Source organism: Pseudorca crassidens, chromosome 3 (genome assembly GCF_039906515.1).
Source record: "Pseudorca crassidens isolate mPseCra1 chromosome 3, mPseCra1.hap1, whole genome shotgun sequence".
Lineage (NCBI taxonomy): Eukaryota > Metazoa > Chordata > Mammalia > Artiodactyla > Delphinidae > Pseudorca > Pseudorca crassidens.
The window spans coordinates 76,539,209-76,563,261 of record NC_090298.1 but is presented as its reverse complement, the minus strand read 5'-3'; the positions used below and the strand labels follow the sequence as shown (position 1 = coordinate 76,563,261).

At 35.8% G+C, this 24,053-nt stretch overlaps 1 protein-coding gene across 15 annotated transcripts in view; it reads left to right on the top strand.

Moving 5' to 3' along the window:
* The window catches only part of MCTP1 (multiple C2 and transmembrane domain containing 1), a 541,379-nt gene that overhangs the window by 279,011 nt on the left and 238,315 nt on the right, over positions 1–24,053 (top strand). For 9 of the 15 annotated variants that reach the window (XR_010942040.1, XR_010942041.1, XR_010942042.1 and 6 more), the window contains exons 4-7: positions 2,820–2,899; positions 9,851–9,962; positions 15,180–15,227; positions 17,957–17,995. Coding sequence is in view for 12 of the 15 variants with exons in the window: in XM_067731247.1 (XP_067587348.1) it covers positions 2,820–2,899; positions 9,851–9,962; positions 15,180–15,227; positions 17,957–17,995 (279 nt within the window). In the remaining 3 variants the exon portion in view is untranslated. The remainder of the gene's footprint in view (positions 1–2,819; positions 2,900–9,850; positions 9,963–15,179; positions 15,228–17,956; positions 17,996–24,053) is intronic. The other 6 variants (XM_067731245.1, XM_067731241.1, XM_067731251.1 and 3 more) reach the window with 3 other exon arrangements.

Below are 24,053 nucleotides of genomic sequence, written 5' to 3'. Positions count from 1 at the left end.
TTGAAAAGGTCAGAAACACAACTCTAAACTCCATCTATTAACCCTTTTATCAATCTTAAAAGCTTTCCCTGATCCCCAATGTAATTTTTTTCTTTTTGTACCCTGTTCTTTTCTTTACAACAGTCGTCTAAGTTTGTAATTCTATCACCTGTGCACTTCCTTGTTTAACATCTGCCTCCCTCACTAAACTATAAGCATTGACAATGTGAGATTTCCTCACCACAGTTTACTCAATACCTAGCACAGTGTCTGGCACATAATAAGCATTTAATCAGTGTTGACCAAGGAAATAAATGAGCAAGAAAATGTTTAAATGGATGGAAATTAGCCAACTGCCATTCACTTAGAGTTCTTTGGAAATGACCCCATCTGATCTAGCTCTGAGCTCTCCCTCCAACTTCCTTCCTCTCTCCATCTTTCTCAGTCTGCTTCAGCCACACTGGCTGCTGGCTGATCCTTGAACATGCTAATCACTTGCTGTTTCCTCCACCTGGTGCGCTCTTCCCATTCCAGTGTCACTCTAATGGCTTAATCGTTCTCATCATTGTAGTCTCTACAAAATCACACTTCCTCTGAGAGGCCTTCCTGGACTCCCAATTTAAAATATCAGCTTGAAATGTATATTCTCATTGAATGCTTATATCACTCAGCATCATGGGTTTTTTACTTTTTTAAATTAGTTTTTATTGGAGTAGAGTTGCTTTACAATGTTGTGTTAGTTTCTGCCATGCAGCAAAGTGAATCAGTTACATGTATACGTATATCCACTTTTTTTTTAGATTTCTTTCCCATTTAGGTCACCACAGAGCATTGAGTAGAGTTTCCTGTGCTATACAGTAGGGTCTCACTAGTTATCTATTTTATACATTGTGGTACATATATGTCAATCCCAATCTCCCATTCATTCCACCCCCCCCTTTCCCCCCTTGGTAACCAGTAGTTTCTTATATGAAATTATAGAAAAACAAAGCAAATCTATGAAACAGAAAGCAGATCGGTGTTTGCCAAGGGCAGAGCAGGTGAGGAAGAAGAATGTCGAAAAGGATCATGAGGGAACTTTGGGAATTATGGAATTGTCTTCCACCTTGACTGTGTCAGTGGTTGCATAGCCATAGACATTTGTCAAAACTCATTGAACTGTACCATTAAAATGGATGTATGTCCACTCCTGGATATATATCCAAAGAAAATGAAAACACTAATTAGAAAAGACACATGTACCCCAATGTTCGTGGCAGCATTATTTATAATTGCCAAGGTATGGAAACAACCTAAGTGTCCATCAGGAGATGGTTGGATAAAGAAGATATGGTGTTCGTGTGTGTGTATGTGTGTGTGATGGAACATTACTCAGCCATAAAAAAGAATGAAGTTTTGCCACTTGCAACAACCAGATGGACTTAGAGGGTATTACGCTAAGTGAAATAAGTCAGACAGAGAAGGACAAATTCTGTATGATGTCACTTATATGTGGAATCTAAAAAATACAACAAACTAATAAATATAACAAGAAAGAAACAGACTCATAGATATAGAGAACAAACTAGTGATTACCAATGGAGAAAGGGAAGCGGGGAGGGGCAAGATAGGAGTAGGGGATTAAGAGGTACAAACTACTACATATAAAATAAATCAGCTACAGGATATATTATACAGCACAGGGAATATAGCCAATTTTTATAATACCTATAAATGGAGTATAACCTTTAAAAATTGTGAATCACTGTGTTGTACACCTAAAACTTATATAATATTGTACATCAACTATACCTGAATAAAAAAATTTTTTTTAATTAATTTTAAAAAATTGGGCTTCCCTGGTGGCGCAGTGGTTGAGAGTCCGCCTGCCGATGCAGGAGACACAGGTTCGTGCCCCGGTCCGGGAAGATCCCACATGCCGCGGAGCGGCTGGGCCCGTGAGCCATGGCCGCTGAGCCTGCGCAAAAAATAAATAAAATAAAATAAAATATCAGCTCCCAACACATTGCCTTACACTTCTGTCTCCATGGTGCTCCTCACTGAACTGTATATATCTATTTGGGTTTTTATGGACTCTCCCAGCTGTTCAGTGTAGCGTCCAGCAGGTCAAGCACATTGCCTGTCCTGTTCATCATAGTATGAATACAAACCATGAAGGGCGCAAAGAAGATAAATAGTTTTGACAGAAGAAAGAAATGCATTCTTTTCTTTTTCTTTCTGTTTTGTTGTTGTTATAACGTCACATTAATATTATGCCCTAATCATTGCTTGTGATTATAAAAATTTAACCTTAAAATAACTTTATGAAGTACTTTAATCATAATATCTTAATGTTTACTTATTTGTATGTTTAAAATGGCATTGTCCTATAATATCAGAGAATATATCTTTGATGACCTGAAAAATACAAGAAATTGGAGTCATATCTTCATCACCTACAGCCCAGTATGGAAGACATATTTGTTGAATTTCATACCAACTCACTCTGCCTTTCAGTAATGCTAATAGACCATCTATAATGAGAGGAAAATATTATAAGCCTGTGGTTCCCACATTTTTGAGGATTCACTATAATTTATTTGATTTTGTTATCACCTTTGATGTTCTACTTTATACAAATCAGTAATTTTAATTATAAAATTAAGTGTAATTTCCTTTGAATGTTTTGTGAGACCTTAGTATTTCAAAACACAAAAACAAATAAAATTTTAAAAATAAATCTTAGGAAATTTTATTGATTTTGGTGACATAGACAACCAGTATTTTATAATGAAGACGTTTTTCACTTAAAGCTTATATTGGAATTGTTTATAATAATGTCTGTGTCTTTGGCTTCATAGGTATTTGACTATGACTTTGGACTACAGGATGACTTTATGGGCTCAGCCTTTCTGGATCTCACACAATTGGAGTTAAACAGGTAACGTTTGAACTGTTGTAATATCACTACACCTTTTTATGAAACTGGGCCTGTGTAACAGAAAATGTCAGTAGATCTGGGTTCTAGTCACTGTTCTGTCATTTATGGTTGTGAGTCTTTGTGCTAGCCAGACTTTCTCAAGTATGTCTTTCTCACTTACCTGGTGGAAATAATACTTAGCATCTTCCCTCACTATCTCATTTGACAACAACTATTCAGCAGAAAAACTCTTTTTTTTTTTTTGGCCACGCCATGCAGAATGAGGGATTTTAGTTCCCCAACCAGGGATAGAACCCGTACCCCCTGCAGTGGAAGCACAGAGTCCTAACCACCGGACCTGGACTGCCAGGGAAGTCCCCAGCAGAAAAATTCTTAAGACACTTTCTTTGTCCCCCAGACTGTGCTGAGCACCAGGAATCTAGATTAAGACACGTTCCTTGCTCTCACATTGATGGTATGATTATAGTGGGGCATAAAGAAGATGATACATGTTAATCATAATTATTAATTTAAGAATGAGGCCATCACATAGGAAATAAGATGAGTACACTATGCATCGAAAATAGCAGCACTCTTATCACTTAAGCCGAAGTAGAATCTAATTTTGCCATCATCAGTAGTCCTAGGTTACCGAGGAGTAGCCCGAAAGTGGAGGCAGATTGGTTGTATTTACTCAGTTACATTAACTTATCATTGCTTGACTAGTTGTAAAGTAATGATTAGTTATAACTAATGTTATAAATATTAACCATTCCTTGCACCAAATTATGGGCTTTTATTTTTTTTAATGTATTTCAACATAGGAGCTAAGAATTGATTAATACTACAGAAGAAAAAATAGGTTTTAAAAGGTTCAGCAGTGGGGCTTCCTGGTGGCGCAGTGGTTGAGAGTCTGCTTGCCGATGCAGGGGACACGGGTTCGTTCCCCGGTCTGGGAAGATCCCACATGCCGCGGAGCGGCTGGGCCCGTGAGCCATGGCCGCTGGGCCTGCGCGTCCGGAGCTTGTGCTCCGCAAAGGGAGAGGCCACAACAGTGAGAGGCCCACGTACCGAAAAAACAAAACAAAAAAAGGTCCAGTAGTGCTGGAATGGATTGCAAAGGAGGCTGCCAAATCATCTTTGGTGGTTTTAAAGAGATGGTTTAGATCAGGGGCCCCAACCCCTGTTAGGAACCGGGCTGCAGAGCAGGAGGGGAGCGGCAGGCGAGCGAGCAAAGTTTCATCTGTATTTACAACCGCTCCCGTCACTCGCATTACCGCCTGAGCTCCGCCTCCTGTCAGATCAGCAGCGTTAGATTCTCATAGGAGCGCGAACCCTACTGTGAACTGCACTTGCGAGGAATCTAGGTTGCACAGTTGCATGCTCCTTATAAGAATCTAATGCCTGATGATCTGAGGTTGAGCTGTGGCAGTGATGCTAGCTCTGGGGAGTAGCTGCAAATACAGATTATCATTAGCAGAGAGGTTTGACTGCACAGAGACCATAATAAATCCATTGCTTGCAGACTTATGAAGCTGCTGTATAGCACAGGGAGATCAGCTTGGTGCTTTTTTTTAAAAAATAAATTTATTTATTTATTTGTTTATTTTTGGCTGTATTGGGTCTTCATTGCTGTGGGCGGGCTTTCTCTAGTTCTGGCGAGTGGAGGCTACTCTTTGTGGTAGTGCACAGGCTTCTCATTGCAGTGGCTTCTCTTGTTGTGGAGCACAGGCTCTAGGTACACAGGCTTCAGTAGTTGTGGCACATGGGCTCAGTAGTTGTGGCTCACGGACTCTAGAGCATAGGCTCAGTAGTTGTGGCACATGGGCTTAGTTGCTCCGCGGCATGTGGGATCTTCCCGGACTAGGGCTCAAACCTGTGTCCCCTGCATTGGCAGGCAGATTCTTAACAAGTACGCCACCAGGGAAGCCCCTCAGCTTGGTGCTTTGTGACGACCTAAAGGGGTGGGATGGGGAGGGAGAGAGGGAGGCTCATGAGGGAGAGGATATAGGTATACATATAGCTGATTCACTTTGTTGTACAGCAGAAACTAACAGAACATTGTAAAGCAATTATAATCCAAAAAAGATGTAAAAAAAAACCAAAACCTATCAGTGAGTGGCAAGTGAAAACAAGCTCAGGGCTCCCACCGATTCTGCATTATGGTGAGTTGTATAATTGTTTCATTATATATTACAATGTAGTAATAATAGAAATAAAGTGCACAATAAATGTAATGCACTTGAATCATCCTGAAACCATCCCCCACCCCCCAATCCCCGGTCTGTGGAAAAATTGTCTTCCATGAAACTGGTCCCTGGTGTCAAAAACGCTGGGGACCGCTGGTTTAGATGATCATGTTATATCATGTGGCAGGAATAGTGGAAAGCAGAGTAATGGGTCAGATCACAACTTTATATTTTAAATGTAGATGAAATATAAATAGTAGAACTCCTTATATGTTGTAGTCTGAGCACAGTGGCAGCTTATTGGTGGTCTTCCAATGGTCATCTGTGCCTCAGACTGGACAAAAGCATGGCCTTTTCTATACTTCCTATGTGTTCTTCATTCCAACCCAGAGCCTAGCAGGCCTGACCTCGGGGTGATTGCTTGCTCCCCGCCTCACCATGGCTGAAGGAAGTCCTAGGTGGTGTCGTATGTGGTCCGTTATCATGAAACTGAGCTCCAGCTAGACTGGGCTGTGCTGTTCTTCGTAAAGGCCACGGTTATTTTCTCTGTAGATTCTGCATAAGGGTATGCAAATTACTAGGTTTAATCACAGAGCATAACTTTTTCTTTTTCTCTATTAAAGATAGATTACTGGTGAAAAATAATTTTAAATGGAAAAAAACATATCAGATGGGTAAAAAACCAAAAGATTATGTATAAGCATTTGGTGTTTATTTTACCACATTACTTATTTTATGTATTTAGCTAACTATACCCTCCCCTCAAAACCACATAAACATCAAATTACCACTTTTAAAAATCACATATTGGGCTTCCCTGGTGGCGCAGTGGTTGAGAGTCCGCCTGCCGATGCAGGGGACACGGGTTCGTGCCCCGGTCTGGGAAAATCCCACACGCCGCGGAGCAGCTGGGCCCGTGAGCCATGGCCGCTGAGCCTGCGCATCCGGAGCCTGTGCTCCGCAACGGGAGAGGCCACAACAGTGAGGGGCCCGCGTACCGAAAAAAAAAAAAAAAAAGAAAATCACATATTTGTGTATGCCATTACATTCTATGTATAGAAATCAACATGGGAATTCCCTGGCAGTCCAGTGGTTAGGACTCCCCACTTTCACTGCCAAGGGCCTGGGTTCTAGGTTCAATCCCTGGTTGGGGAACTAAGATCCCATAAGCCATGCAGTGGGGCCGGAAAAAAAAAAAAAGAAATCAGTACCCTCTGGATGTAGACAGATGGATAATAATAGTAGCCGTATAAATACTTATGCTACTATATAATGCATTAAGGTATTGCTTTTGAAAAAAAATAATAAATAAGCATCATAAAGAATTACAAATGTTCTTAAATCTTTATCATGTAACCATTATAAAATGTAATGAAGTTTTGGCTATTAATTTTTATATGTAATCATTTTTACAGGAAAATGAACCAAATCAAATTGTAACCCCATATAAATACATATGTGTGTATGTGTGTATATATATGCATATGTGTGTATGTACATATATATATACATATATACTATAATGCCTAATATGCATCTGTTAAAATAAAAGGAACAAGTTGTTATCATCAAACACAATGATTAGTTATAACTAAATTAATATTGGAGCAATTTGCATTCACAACTATTGTAACTTATGTATATTATCAATTTGGTAGGTTACTTATGTTTCAATTAAAACCCCTGACATCAAAAAACTGTTCATATTTTTCATAACACCATTTCTTGAATTGGTAAATTAAGCATCATTTGAAAGAGTGTCCTAGTATTGTAAAATCTTAGCATTGAAAGGTACCTGTGGTTCCCCCAAATTATTTGGGGACCTTTATAAATGTATAGATTTCCAGACACCATCCACAATCTACAGAACCAGAATCATTATGGACAGAGTGCAGGATTATGCACTTTTTAAAAGCTTCCCAGTTGATTCTGAGGTGCAGCCAGGATTGAAAGTTTTTATTTGGACCACTTTCCCCATCAAGCCCTCTCCCCAGTACTAGAATCCAACAGTATCATTTACTAAATGTTAAGCTCCATGAAGACAAGTGTCTTATCTTTGGTCTTGACTGCTGGTTTTTACCCAGAACCTAGTATCACATATGTTCAATTCATGTTTTGTGAATTAAATGAATAAATGATTGAACAAGCAAGGGAACATTCCTAATTTGCCAACATTTCAGGATTCAAGTGTGGTGCTGAATGTTCCACAGTCCCTTAGGCTTATGGAGGGCATGAACCCCTATTTGTTCAATATTAATTGAAATATGTAAACAAGATATTACCTACACATTATCAACTGAATGTGTATTCTACATTATTTTCTAAAAGTTACTGTGGGTAATATTGCGCAATTCATAATCTCTTCCTCAGAGATACTTATCTAATTCTGAAGCCTTCTAAGTATTGATCACCTCTTCTAAGTGCTGGTTTCCTTGCATTTCTGAATCTAAAAATTTAGGCATAGGTTTAAATAGCCAAAAATAGAAGCATTATTTTAAATAGAAGTTCTTCAAATAACTATACGTTGTTTTTAAAGTATATTTATAATGTACATCAGGCAATTTATATTTTATATTTTCCTCTTCTCCCACTTGTTTATTTACTCTAAATCATACTTCTGATTAAGAAAAAAGAATCTTAAAGAACTAAAAGGAAGGTAGTGGTCAGTAAAAGACCGTCATTGAGTTGTTGGACTCAAATTTATAGAAAATAGCTGCTATTGCTCTCTGTGTATTTAGAGATCACAGAGAAGGGCCTTACAGTTTTCTTAATACTGCTGTACTTCTTAGCCTTTCCAGCAACCCCACAGCCTTTCTAGAACCCCATGAAGAGCTGAAACTTAGGCAGTGAATCCAAGTATACCCAATTGGCCCATGATTTATTGGACAACTTAATATATTGATGTTATTTTAATAACAACAAAAATTGTACCAGGAAATTAAAGGAAGACAAAATTTCTTTTCTTCTTAAAAATATATAGTATATATAAGTCCATGCACTCTCTCACTTCGTCCCAGCTTACCCTTCCCCCTCCCTGTGTCCTCAAGTCCATTCTCTACGTCTGTATGTTTATTCCTGTCCTGCCCCTAGGTTCTTCATAACCACTTTTTTTTTTAGCTTCCATATATATGTGTTAGCATATGGTATTTATTTTTCTCTTTCTGACTTACTTCACTCTGTATGACAGACTCTAGGTCCATTCACCTCACTACAGATAACTCAGTTTTGGTGCTTTGTGACCACCTAGAGGGGTGGGATAGGAAGGGTGGGAGGGAGATGCAAGAGGGAGGGGATATGGGGATGTATGTATATGTATAGCTGATTCACTTTGTTATAAAGCAGAAATTAACACACCATTGTAAAGCAATTATACTCCAATAAAGATGTTAAAATATATATATATATATATAGGGAGGGTGGGAGGGAGGGAGACGCAAGAGGGAAGAGATATGGTAACATATGTATATGTATAACTGATTCACTTTGTTATAAAGCAGAAACTAACACACCATTGTAAAGCAATTATACCCCAATAAAGATGTTAAATATATATATATAGTATATATTTTAGCTTATTCATTTAATGACAGTTCAAAATCTTTTTTTATTTTATATATTTATTTTTTATTGAAGCATAGTTGACATACAGTATTGGTCTCAGGTATACAACATTGTGGCTCTGACAATTATAGACATTACAAAATAATCTCAATAAGTCTAGTAACCATCTGTCACCATACAAAGTTATTACAACATTGTTGACTATATTCTCTATGCTGTATGTTATATCCCTGTGTATTTATTTTATGACTGGAAGTTTATGCCTCTTAATTCCCTTCACCTATTTAGTCCATTCCCCCACTCCCCTCCCTTCTGGCAACAGTTTGTTCTGTGTATCCATGAGTCTGTTTCTGCTTTGTTTAGTTTTTTCATTTGTTTTGTTTTTTAGATTTGACATATAAGTGAAATCATATGCTATCTGTCTTGGTCTGGCTTATTGCACTTAACATGATACCCTCCAGGTCCATCTGTATTGTTGCAAATGGCAAGATTTCACTCTCTTTTTATGGCTGAGTAATATTCCTTTGTGTGTGTGTGTGTGTGTGTGTGTGTGTGTGTGTATGTATGTATATATATACATATATAGATATATATACACATAAATACCACATCTTTTTTATCCTTTCATCTATCAATGGATACTTTGGTTGTTTCCATATCTTGGCTCTTGTAAATAATGCTGCAATAAACATAGGGGTGCATGTATCTCTTTCAATTGCTGTTTTTGTTTCCTTTGGATAGATACCCAGGAGTAGAATTGCTGGATCATATGATAGTTCTATTTTTAATTTTTTGAGGCACCTCCATATCATTTTCCATAGTGGCTGCACCAATTTAAATTCCCACTAACAGTATACAGGTGTTCCTTTTTCTCCACAACCTCACGAACACTTATTGTTTGTTGCTTTTTTGATAATCACCATTCTGACAGGTGTGAGGTGACAATATTGTGGTTTTGATTTGCATTTCCCTGATAATTAGTGATTTTGAGCATCTTTTTATGTGTCTGTTGGCCATCTGCATGTCTTTCTTGGAAACATGTTTATCCATTTTTAAATCAAATTGCTTGTTTTTTTGATATTGAGTTGTATGAGTTCTTTATATATTTTGGGTATTAAACCCTTATTGGATATATCATTTGCAACTATCTTTTCTCATTCAGTAGTTTGCCTTTTGCCGATGGTTTCCTTCATGCTCAAAATCTTAATATTATATATCATAGGCCCACGGATGTGACCGTCACACTGAAAGATCCCCGCTATCCTGACCATGATCTTGGAATCATTTTGCTCTCAGTCGTCCTTACCCCTAAGGAAGGAGAACACAGGGATGTGGTAAGTTCCCCCTCAGCCTAGTTGTAGCTCACTTGTTTGAATGTCGTGAGCCTTCTCTGAACCCAGAGATAATATTAAAGAGAAACAGCATAAGAAGATCTGGCCTGTTCTTTGTTTCTGTGAGTATCCTGGGTATCAGTAGTCTAGTTGTATTGTATTTTTTGAATTCAAATTTCCTATTTTATTCTCCAGATCAGAACCTCTTATAAATAAGGGATACGTTTGCATCTTTTATCATTATTTTATTTTCCAATTTCAGACTGTTATTTGTAGCAAATGGTGGTATTTATTCAGAGATTATATTTTTCCACATTGAGGTGTCCAGACCTTACTATTTTGATTATATTGTCAGATGTACCATAACAAAGAAAATGAGGTGAAATTACAATAGAGTTCCTGCTTTCTGGTATTTGTTTGATGAATGATTAATGAGTACTTTTCATCTTCTTGATGGGCTTCCTTATCGGTGTTACCCATTTTCCAGCCCTGGCTGGGTGTACTTCCTTGCACACCATGCTGCTATGAGAAACTGACAAGGGATACAGAGGAGCTAATTACTCCAGCACTGTTGAAGTGACGTTAAAAAATATCAGGTTTGACCTGCATCGGTATGCTTGCCAGTGCACTTTCTGCCACAATTTACCAGAATTTATTTATTAGACTCAGGGTACTTTCACATACTGGTAGCTATTCTCACTAGTTCTGATTGCAACACATTTTAGGAGTAGACATAATTTTTTAGGCAAGTTTAAATACTCTATTTCAGCAATGTGTGTATTGCTGGTTTAAAATAATGCATGATTAAAGTTGGTATATGTTTTCTGCTGGAAAGGTATTACTGGCATTTTTCCCTAGATTATAAATAAAAATAGTGAATTACAATTTCAAATTTGGAAGTGTTTTAAACTCATTGAAAAATTCACCCTTTTCAAGGTATTTTCCTCTATCCTTTAAAAAAATTAAACAACGAGCACATATGTAATATTTGCAAAGAATGATTTAAGTATCTATATTTCATTCAGTGAGGAAGAAGATTTTCTTTTCGAACAAGTACTATCAAATAATACCTACTTGGAGAACGTAGCACTGTAAAAGAATGTATGTGCACAGGCATAGGCCCATATGCGCAGATGGAAGGGTGTATGAGGACATTTTTTCACAGAGAACATTTAGAAATAAAAGCCCATCATTTTAAAAGTCACCAATTCAGAATATATTATTTCATCCAGTGCAAGCCAAGGAGTATATGCTAGCTGGCTAATCCATACACAGGAATAAAGTATAAGTGTTCATTTATTCAAATAAACCTGGTATTCACGAGGAACCTACTATAAGCCAAATCCTGTGCCAGACCCTTTGGATACAGTAGAACTGAAATCCAGTGGAGAGCTCAGAAATCAAATAATCATGGAAGGAAATGTAAAATGACAACTGTTTTAAGTGCCATAAAAGAGAGGTGTATGCTGCTGTAGAGCAAATATAGGAGAATTTGTTCTAGTCGGGAACAGGAATTCTCCAAGGAAGTCAAATGGGAGATGAGGTCTGAAGTGTGAATAGAAGTTGATAAAGGCAAAAACGCAGGAAGAGAGGAAATATTTCAAGCAGAGGAAATAGCACATGCAAAGGCCCTGTGGCTAGAGAAACCAACCTGCACTCCAAGAATTGAAAAAGTACTGGAGCTTGGAGAAGGTGGAAGCAAACAGAGTGTGAAAGATCCTGGTGCATGATGACAGTGAAAGGGAGACTCCCAGACTGCATAGGGACTGTTGGCCATGTTAAGGTTTGTGGTCTTTCCCCAAAGAGCAATGGGAAGCCTTTGAAAAGTCTGTAAATAGGAAGTGGCATCATTTTATTCGCCTTTTGTTGTGTAGCTGCATTGTAGAAAACAGATGAAAGTGTAAGAATGAATGCTTGGAGACCACCTAGGAGCTATTTTGAAAATCCTGGTGGAAGATGATGGAGATTTGGATTAGAATTGTCAAGAGGTAGAGATGGAAAGAAATTAAGTTTATCTATAGGAGGTAAAATCAACAAAACTTGGTGATAGAATATTTTTTTGGGGGGGATCCTTTGTTATTTTAATGAAGGACAACACCATAAATGAAAATACCTAAGTGCCTGAGGTCTTAGGACGTGTCTCCAAACCATCCAAACTGCCAGTATTACTGGGGATTCAAATGATATGGCAGCTGTTTTAGTCATTTGGGTGATTTGATGATGGAGGGTCTGCTGATTTTTTACATTAAAATCATATTTATTAAATACTCTAACACCAAACTGAGGGTTTGAGGGATTAAGTTAGTATCAAGAGACTTTACGACGAGGCTGCTGAGTTGTTCTAAATTACACACAAATATATGTCAGCACAGGCAAGGTAGTTCCTGACATTCGTTTTTCTTCAACCATTCTCGCAAAAACCCTTCAATCTCCACTGCTGTTCAAACTTATTTAGGCACACTATCTTTCTGTTTAGAAAAGATCATTTTAAAATATTATAGTGGTCATCAGTGATTTATCAAACACAAATAGGAATGAAAACAGGTTACATGAAACAGTTACACATCAAAAATCTGGTATTATTAATCCTCTTTTCTTCCTTTTTCTTTCTCCTTATCGTATCTCTCCAGCCACATTCACCCTTAACACAAAGAGTTCTTCCTGAAATCTTCATGCCATTTTCTTGGTTCAGATTTCTTTGGCTACCCTAGCTTTTTGGAAAAAAATCTTTTACTGCTGAGTATTTTTCATTTGCTTGCCTTACTTCATGCCTCCCCCTTCACAGTCCCAAATAGCACTGGATTGATTCTGCTGCAGCAACTGAAAACCGGTGTCTTCTTCCTTCCCATGTTGGACTCTCACCTGGCTTCTCTCTTCTTCACCAGAGAAGCAAGTGGCTTATCAGGGGCCAGTGCCTCAGAAAAGGTACAGCAGTTCGCCTCTGGCTGGCGAGCTCTCTTGACTTCAGCCACAACTGAGAAGCAGTGAGAAGAGTGACCAGTGTGGCTATACTGGCTCCTCCTTGTGGACGTGATCAATAACCGGGAGCCTGGGGTTGGTTGTTGACAAGCAGCTGGGGCAGGGACAGGGGAGGAAGCATGAAAGGTCCCCTACAGGAAATTCTGTTGGGACCCCCAGTATCCTGGCTAATTGGATTCCTAGATTGGGATTGGGGCTTCTAAGCATATACTTTATATGATGAAAATTTCTAACAAAGACATAAATTTGTGCTTTTTCCCCTTTGTTTATTTCGGTCTATATAGCAGTTCTAGAGCTGTTTATTAATTAAGATCTCTAAAATTGGCAAGCGACACTAGTTAGGAGATTTTGACACTCTGACTAAGAGATGCCAGTTGTAGGCATCTATTGAAAAAAAACCACTTATTGAGCATCTATAAGCATTGTACCAAGTTCTATAACTCCCTCTTTATTCTTCTAAGTGTTCAGTGACGTGTGGTTATTTCTCTAATGAAATGGAAACTCCTGATGAAGGGCTTTAAGACTCTCCAATGAGTGACATATGTTCCCTCACTTGTAACCTTTAACCTTTATGCAGCCATACAGACTCCTACACAGCTGACCTCCTCTCAAGTCCAAGCTTTCTTCAATGTGACCTTTCCTACCTAAAATATACCTGTACTGTACCTCACCTCACTTCTGTCCTATAGCCCATCACTCCTGGTTAAAAATAATAATTCATAAATATTTATATATATATAAATTATTGCTTCTGATTACCTTTCTTATGATGACTCCTCTCAAAACCTAGTCCAGCTTTCTGTACCTAGTGGTTATTCAGTAGGCTGTGGATGAATCTCTAAGAGGATTCTTAGAGAATGCTTGATGGGATGCTTCAAAGGTCCAGGGAAAGGTATTTTAAGTTTCCTTCTTAGTTCCATATTCAAATCCCTGAGGTTGTCACAAACAATATTGGAGATAATGATTTAATTTTCCTATTGAATTCTTAAAATTATTCTATTAATGATAATCTGATTAAAATCAGTCTATATTGCTCTTCTCAAGATTTCTAATGATGACGATGAATTAGAAGCACATCACTGTATTTTTTTCTTTTGATAACATGTCTAGTATTGGCTAAGTATATTTCCCTGGAATACATTTGAAATTTCTTGGTTAAAAACAGTCAATTATCCAATGTATCTTCAAATTAAATTTTTATATGCCTGAAATATATAACATATTGCTGCAGTGAAAATGACATGCTGAACTTCCACAAATTATCCAAGAACAAATCTTGTTTAGAGAAATTCAGACTCATAATGCAGCCAACCAGAAATCAGTTACTAAATGCTTCACAAGTCCACTTACTATTCGGAATGTTGTATAGAGAAGGAATAGAGGATGATTTTACATTGACCTTCACACAGCAAAATTATGAGTTCTGTTCTCTTTGATTATTAGCTCAGAAATAACCTATTTTAAGCTTTTGGGACTTAAGACTTTAGTTCAGAAAAGCACATGTTTATTCTTATGCCTGTGTTTTGTAGACTTTGCTAAATATTTTTTAAGGATTAACATGGAGAATGGATGATATGAATTTCAAGAGCCATTGACAAATAAATCCTAACCATCAAGTAGGAAGTAGAACATTAATGTAAAGAAATGCTATCAAAAGTGGGAAGAAATGAGTAACTGGAAATACAGAGGGCTTAGCATCACAAAGTGCTAAGAGTTCTCAATCAGTTTTCTTGTGAGTGTTTAAGTCACTGTTAATACTGACAGTGTGTTCCATGAATCATGTGGTTGGGATGATTTCTCCTTGTGTGGATTGCCAGTTCTAGAACTCAGTAAAAATGAAGAACAAGTTGAAAACCCTACCAGCCTACTGTATCTACTAAAGCCCCTCAAACATGGAACATCTAATTATAGCTAATTAAGAAGTAAATATGAGTCATAGCAAAAGTATTTCATAGTTGCTTATATTAAAATATTCTCCATTGAGTCATGATTGAGTCTTTTTTAAAAGATTCCAGATGTGAACATATATATATATTTTTAAATTTTCAGTGTTGTATGTATGAGAAACCAAAATCTTCTTGGGGGGCATGTTGATGACTTGCATGACACAACTGTCATTGTTTTGAATGCATGCCCTGTTTGTTTGATCCTGCAAAAGTGTGTAGTGCATATATGTGTGTCCTATATATATGGTATTTTGGTCTGATAGTGTGTTTGAGTTCTTTCTGGCTCTTTTTCTAGCAGAGTTCAATCCACAGCTTTCTTCATTGGAGGATTTATGAAATAAAAGTGAGTTAATTTGTGTTACACACTCTCTTAGATAACCTAGACCTAACAAATTGCTTGGCTAAAGATAAAAAGTAAAAACTTTTAAGAAACATATGAATTAACCTCAGTTGATCTTTAGTGAATTCAAAAAATATATTTTTCTCTATGGTTTATTTTTGAAAAATTTCTGAATTATTCCATAGGCTAACATTTGAAAAAATATCCACCTATAAACAGTTAATATATATGTTTTATAATATGTATCTACCATAGTATTTAGCCATTCTGTGATTTTTTTTTATATCTATAGTAGTCATGTAATTGCCTAAAAAAAAATCATTGCAACAAAAGGGAAAAGCAAAAAATGGATTGAGATTGTGGAATCTTTTAAAAACATAATCAGTTCTGCAGCTCATAGGCCATATTTTTATGCTACTTATTCCATTTATTGGGCTTCAAAGAAAGTTGAGTTGCTAATAAAGAATTTGAAGGTACTATAATATTAGATAATGACACTTTCAAAAACAAATTCATATGTTTCTCAGCTGAAGTTAAGATCAAATAGCAAAAAATAAATCTTATTTTTCTATAATTTGCTTCATCCCCTATTTTTAACATTCCCCAATCTTTCTTCTCTAAGTGTCCCACAGTTAGTAAAGGTAACAATGTTAATAGTATGTCTGTTAAATTCACTTTTTAGAAAACTTTTATACTGATTCCAGTTTTACTGAATCTACTTTAACCCTAGAAACCCAGTTTCCTAGAAACTGAACCAGGAAAATAATGAATTGGTCCCTGTAACTGCCAAATCTTTCATACTGGTACGTAGGGAAATCACTGACCTTTTGTTTGTATCAGTGTCCCAATCTGAAAAATAATACCATGCATCTTGTTTGTAAGACTGATTTTGAAAGACAGGAAAAATACCAACCCTATAGTTTGCTTTACATGTGGAAGGTTAATCGCGTGCAGTAGTTTTGAGTGGGGGGATGTGGCTTTGACCAGCAGTAGTGAATCTGTGTAATATTGAATAGTGTTGCCCTGAGAGTCAACTCTTCCTCATGTTCTTAGCCCCTTTTTCATAGTAGCATTTCTTACCAAATGGAACTTTGTAAGATTCTTTGATACTAGTTGATGATGATAAATGGCCATGAGTTAAGAGATTTTCCTTTTTGATTTACTTATGTTAATTGTTCTCACCTAATTTGACTCAGAACATTGTCCCTAGGAATTATCATTCTTTGTTCACTGAAACGCTGCTTTCTGAGAAAGTTGAAAATTTATTGCCTGACTCTTCACGGGGCAGTTTTTATGAATGTGGCATACCACAAAAGTATTTCGTGTCCAATTGCCTTTTAGTGATGAGAAAGTGGTGGTGGTGGTGGTGATGACGACGACTAACTCATTTAACATCAACAACGAACATCTATTAAACGTCCATCTCCCTAACTCGATGGTGGGTTTTGCTTCAGAATAAATTGGACATTAGTACTTAGAAAAAATATAAAATAATACTTTGCAGTTCCTGACTCCATTTGAAAAAAATTGGGAACTGTTGTAACCTTAGGAAGTCTATTTCTCTTCCATATTTTGGTCAATATCTAACACAGGGTGTATATAGAGAAAATGTAACCTATAAAACCACTATCTGCAGAAAAGAGGAATGTATCCTTAACCTTGACAATTTTATGAAATTTCTCCCTTCCCCTTCTAGAACCTCTACATAATTCCTTTGTCTTGGTTTAGGCCAAAGGTTGCCTACTAAACGACTTACTCTTATATTAAAATCTTTCCTTTTTTGTATTTTTGTAATTTATGAGTGGTTTCTGAAATGGTCTTGCTTTATAGTGAATTTTGCTGAAGGAGATAGGGTCCTTAAAGGCATGAGTGTACTTCCTTGATATATAAATATGGCAAGCATTTCTATAAGCTGTATTCTTTGTTCCAGATATTCCCTCATCTGCCTTAAAAGTAATGATAAAGCTAAGAGAGGGTAAAGAGGTTATCAGGAAGTTAATACCTCAGTGTTCATTGAGAATTTTTTTTAAACTGGAGAGGAAATTAAAAGCCATTGGATTTTTATGAGTTACTTTATGCAAGAGACCAGTGATCTTGGGCACTCATCACAAATCTCCATCAACCTTAATTAAAACTTGAAGTCATAAATATCTCTTACTATGACACAAAAAAACTAGTTTAAAGGATATATCATGGCTAAACATTTAGCAGGAAGATCCACTAATAGCCATCATGATATGCAGCACTTTTTCTCAGTTGAAAGCATTTGTCAACCCTGATGTAATTAAAGATTAACTGGAAGCAGAGACAATTCTAAGATGCTGCCAATGCAACGGACTTTGAATGAGTTTGAAGAGAAAAGTTATTATACACCCTGTAAAGTCATGGCACATCATCAGCCTCCACCACCAAAAGTAACAATTGCTAATTGGGAGACTTAGTGTGTTTTTTTCCTATCAATAAGATATTTCAAATTTTCCATTCTATTCAAAATATACTGTCCCATCTCTTTGTACAAAAGAATAAAGGAAATGAACTCTTACCAGAAAGACTGCTTGAATGTTAAAGGTGCTTCTTCTAGCTGCGTGTACGTGAAAAACAATTTTTGTCTTGTATAATTGTTGCTGGAAACCGTTTGCTGTTTAAATGTCAAGCTTCCTCCAGAAAACAATTGGCTGCCCTGTCCTGTACTTGAGTGATAAGATAATGAAAATGCTTTATTTCATTTACAGACAATGCTAATGAGGAAGAGTTGGAAAAGATCAAGTAAGGTAACACTTAGCATGTGATCTTTCAGCTTTTCTTGTTGAGAAGCACTATCAGCTGCTTTCCCAATCTCTCTCATACCTTGTTAAACTATACCTCAGGATTTCATCACTCTTCAATTGTTTTTTTTCCCCATAAACTTTAAGCAAACCATGTGATGCTTTTTAAGTAAATAGAAATCACACTGATCAATCACATCCAAATCATCCTCTTGCTAATCTCTGGTCACTTCTCAGCATCATTCGCAACATCTGGTTTCTGTTCTCTGTACCACAGGGTCTAGAAAATGCCTTTGCTCCAGATCAGGTATAAAATAATGGCATTAGGGTAGGGACAACTCCAGAGAGAAGGAAGATCCCTGTAATTTACTGTTTTTTGTTCACTGAAAACTGAGTCTAAGATTTTCTAAACTCAAAAATCCCTTTATTGCTACATCTTTGGAGTGTATCATGAGAACAATTTTCCATCATTTTCTCTTCTCACTTCAAGAAATAAATAGCTCTTTGGAGTGAGAGGAGTTTATGGATCCTATAACTTACCAAGCTCTGGCTCTTCTTATAACTTGTAAAATATATAAGATATAAACTAAGCTTCTAATTTGTTCAGTGGTGATACCACTCTTGGACACAAATAAATATCAAGATGAAACTGACTTTTGTATGACTACTCCTTGGAATAAATCAAAGGGATTTTATTTGTGAAAATCTTTTTTGCTCAAATTGCTATTTTTAAAAGTTGGTATTCCTTTTGAATAGTGATTCATTTTCTTAGACCCTGGAACATGACAGTCTTTTTTCTTCCATTCTGATTGAATCATGCTATTACTTAAATTTTTCTTTGATTTTGTCACTTTCATTATTGTGAATTAAGAAAATACTTATCAAAATGATTTTTTAGTTATGATAATGTCTTAATTGCTTTAACAAGTATTTCTTACTGTAAAAACTTTCTTCCCAGTTGTTATAGAATTAATGACCAAAAGATAACTTGGATCATAGAAAGGTCAGGTCCACATTAAAAATCACCTTTATTGTTTTAATAAAATTAAAAACATTTATTAAGGAAAATTGCTGAATATTTCTGGCTTACTGTTCACTATGTTTTCTACAGGCCAAAATAAAATTTCAACAATCTTAAAGAAATGTTTGCACTGTTCATATTTGTATTACACTTTTTTCTTTGTAATTGTACTTCAGAATTAGTGTTATCTTGAAAGTATATATGTTTAAAAATTCAGGTAATTTGGTTTTCTTCATTCTGTGTCTATCTTATACTATATCTATGTAAAAACATTGTAATCCATTAATATGTAGCAATATCTCTCTTCCAGTTGTAGTTAACATGTAATGCTAGAACAGGATATTATATAGTTTTTAGTATTAGTGGGAATAATCCATTTTCTTGTGAGGTAAAAGAACAAACATAAAGATTCTTCTTTAAATAGTTCATTTAATTTATATTTAAATTTAATTTTAAGGATCAATTCAGTCAACATAAATCCATGTCTTTGATCTACAATAAATAAATAAATAAATAAACATCTACTCTTTACTATTTTTATGTCTAAACTTCTTAGAGTTTTTAATTACTAATAATCCAATTGTACATTCAAGCTGGTGAATTTTCTAGCTGGTCGTTGATGACACAGAATTCCCTGTGTCTAACTGCACTCATTGGGAGATTAATTTTAGTGTACATGGTAATATGGCTTTTGGGTTTTTAGCCTAAGGGATTTTCAGTTTTATAAAGTTTAATGGGGATATTGAATGCTGTGTAGAAAAAAATCATTTTTTTTTCCATTGAGAACGTACTGAATACCTGATAATTCATTCAGTTTGTCAATGTCCCCTAAAACATATGCCGTATTCATCCATATCAGTGTTACAAGAGCAGAGTGTTAAATTCAAAATCCAGGGAAAGTTTGAAATTTCAATTACCACCTAGTCCGCCATCCTTCACATACAATGAGACTGCTCCCCCAGTTCTTTCCTCCAGGGATTGAAGGAGGGAGGACAATGTTCAAGTAAATTGTGCTTCCTGAGAAACTAAGGGATAAATGACTGTACGTGTAGTTGCGTGTGTTACTGTGTTGTGGAAATGCATCCCTTTTCTAATGATTTCAGCCTTCCCCTTAAAGATTCTTGTGTGAGATTTTTCCTCTTTTATTTTTGGAAAGAGAATATAATTTATTTGCATGACACTTAAATACAAGTATTTTACATTTGATAGAACTATGCTCAAAGTCAAAGGTGAAGTTTTCATATAAATAGGTCATTTTCTTCTTTGGAATCTTGGTTTCTGGGAATGAGGTCTACTTTTTTATAGCAGGGCTTCGGTATGCTGCCTGTATTTGAGCACCCACGGTGAAGGTGAGATCTGAGAATTATACACTTTGTGGCAAAGACTTCAATAGAGTCAGATAGTGTTGTTAGATATTCTCTCCAGTATGGAGTTTTTCTTTGCTTGTTTTTTGCAGAAGTGATATAACCATGGAGCGGGGAAGTGCTTTATTGACATTGTTAGCTTTTTAATATGCACATCTCCCCTGTATACAATTTCATCAGCTTATGGAATTTTCCATTACTTAAATATCTGCTTTTCATTTTCATTGTCTTGCCGATAGCAGATTTTTTCTGCTATGGAAATCTAATCTGTGGCAATCACATAATGTGGGGTTGTATTTACTAATGAAAACAAGAGAGGTGAAGAGCCGACTTGAGGAGTAATTGCTGTTCAGGACAGACTTAGATATTATTTGGAGTACATGTGTTACCACCTAATAATGAGTAGGAAAAAAATACACCTAAACTTACCCCTGAAAAGGAAGAATGTATAAAGTACATGCTATATTTAAATGGTGTGTTAGCCAGTAAATAATTACGGATTCCGTAGTGTTTCCTCTTTTGGGGATAGTAGCATCCTTTAAAACATTCATTCTGGTTTTCCACAAGCACACTTTCCATTGTGCACATTTCTAATTCTGCCCACACTCAGCTGTTGTAGAAAAATGTTATTTTAAGAAGGAAGGGATCGATGTCTCCATAAACTTGGGCAACTGGATAATTATCCTGGTCAAAGTATTATACTTCGGTGACAAAATGCATTTTGGCAGAGAAATGATGATGTTTTGAGTTATTGTAATATTTTATTCTTTAGAAGAAGCTTATCATTGATAATTTATTATAAGGCTAAATTATTCAACAAGAAAGTTTCATGAGCTTGGAAGAGAAGGTGTATATGAATTTTGTGAATAAATTCTGTGGGGGTCCAACAAAAAATGGAAAATAAATAATGAAATAATCGCCTCTATAGATGGCAAGCAGAAATGATTTTATACTACATTGTGTGTGTTTTAACATAGAAGAATGAGTTTATCAGTGGGTATGATAATAAACTTATGTGCTTTCAATAAATCACTTTAATTCTATGAGAAGTAACCATTGTGATAATATAAAGACATACACATTGCAATTTCTATTCTCAACAATAACAGTTGAAAATTGTTTTAAAGAGAGTTCATCCTTTGAATAATATAATATGACTATGTGATGACATCTCATTAGCATATCTTCTGTTACTTGATGGCTTATTTTTTTAGTAATATATCTTTTTTATAAAGATTTTATTTTAATCACTTAGCATAATTTTAATGAACTATAACACTTTATTCACTAGTTGAATGAGACAATTTATAATAAGACTTTTGGCAAGGATATTGTTAATTTAAACTAGAGAACACTCTCAACACTGTAAGTCTGCAGGGCATAGTTAAACCTGACACCTTGGATGACACATTAAAAATGCATCAGTGAAAACCTCTAAGTGCTTTAATTTAAGAAACGGTAGAGAAACAGATTAACACATTTTTAAGTGTCTCACACAGTCAGACATAGTGGGGAAAAAAGTCATTATTTAACAATTATCATGTCCTTTCTACAAAGACCTCATATCCTGATAATACGTAGATGATGATCCTTAAAAAATTGCAAAAACTGAAAATCTTATTGGTCATTGACTTTCTCAACTGTGAATGACCAAAATGGCTTTTCTTTGCTGTCTCATTTCAAATGATTCTGCCTATGTATTTGAAAAAATTAGTTGCTTACATGTTTTTGAAGGAAATATAAAATTCTTTTAAAAATACTTACTATTAATTTTGTCCCCCCAAATTTCTGTTATTTGGAAATGCTATAAAGTCAACCTCATAATTAGGGCTTATAAGAGTCCACAATGCTGCAATAAACAAAGGGCTAATAGCATGAGCATTTGCATTCTAAAGGACTGTATTTTTACCTCAATTAATTACACTCCTAAAATTTGTAGTAAGTTTATTTAAAATAGAGATAGCTTAATGTCAGTAAATATTTGATTATCCCCTCAAAATACATGGCGCCATAATTAAATTTTATATTGAGATGATTTTTTTCTTGCTGTTTTGACAGGGTTTTCCCATAGGTATAAGATATCATACATTTTTATGTATTGTAATTCATAACTACAGGGATTTCTGTAACAATGGCATTACATTTATTTGACCACTCATGTTGAATTTTTAAAATGTTGTGGGTCCTTTGGGGAGAGAATCTGGATGAGTTGGCACAAAGTGAAAGGACAAAATGTAATCTCAGGCAGAAGATGGATTCCATAATGCCTGCGTACTAGCTCTAAGATGTTTAATTTGGGGTCATAGACTGGCCTTCACATTGCTAATGTGTGCTACTAAGTCAGCTGATGGTTTCCCAAGACCCTTTCTGGGCTGATCAAAGGGAAGGGAACTAATATAACTTGACTCCAGGATGATGGAGCTAAGGGTTCGTTCACACATTACATGGCTTTTTAATTCAAAGGTATATATATATAATATATACCTTTGCACATATAATGCATATCAGATATATTTAACACATATATGTATATATGTTAGATATACATATATATATACACATATGTATGTATATATATATGTTAAATTGAGTGTGACCGGGAGGAGATTTATTGGTTTTAAAGCCCCCTAAATGTTTACAATGAAATTAAATCATAATTTTGTAAGGACTGGTTGACAAGCCCTGGTTGACAGCAATATATACACACATATGCATGAATTTATATATACATATCTACAAACATACACACACATATGAAACACTTAAGGTAAAATTTCTAAAAAAAATAAAAGACAAAGCAAGGCCAGGCTTCAGCCTGGTGGGTCCTCTGGGGAGCTGACCTTGTCTCTCTCCCTTCAACAATATTTGAAAGGACAGTGGGAGTGGCAGGGGGATTATATTTATGTTTAATGAGTATAAATGATATGAACATCTATTTGAGGAACCAGAAAATTGTGTTTCGGTGTGCAGTTCTACTTACTTCACATCCCTGTTTTCAATGACACATCGATAGGCTTAGTCAACTTGACGGAGGCATCCGAGAGCCACAGCTTTGATAACTGGATTGCAGTCTGACCAGGAAAGTCTATGAAAATTGTTTACTTATGAATTTATTCATTTTTTACCTCTTAAATGCCCAAAGAGGTATTCATAAAAGGAAATTATACACCTATAAAAACATGCTGTGTAATAATACTGCTACCTGGCTTGACTTTGACATTGGAATCTCAGGCTTCACAATTTCCAATCTATTGTGAATGTCCTGAGTGTCATAGAATTGCTGAATTAAAATAACACGCAATGGGTTTAAAGGCCTGTACGTATTAAGGCTAACAAAAGATACCACTTTCAATAAAAGTTCAGTGGCTATCCTTGTTTGTCTGATGGCAAAGACATTGAAGATTTCTGTGATTTATTTTACATAGAAGGGTGAAAAATAGCATCATATTCATTTGTTATGGGAAAAAATGAACTGTAGTTTTATTTCTCTGAGAAAAAGAATACATGTTCTAGATTTTTTAATTTAAAATCTCATTAACTCTTAGATTGACAGAAGGATTTTTGATCTTTGAGGAGAAATTTTCTTAGTCTGTTGGTTTTTTCGAGGCAAAAAATAGATTTAAAAACAATATTACCAATGGATCTTGCTACTTAATAAATTCAAAACCTCAGCAGAAAT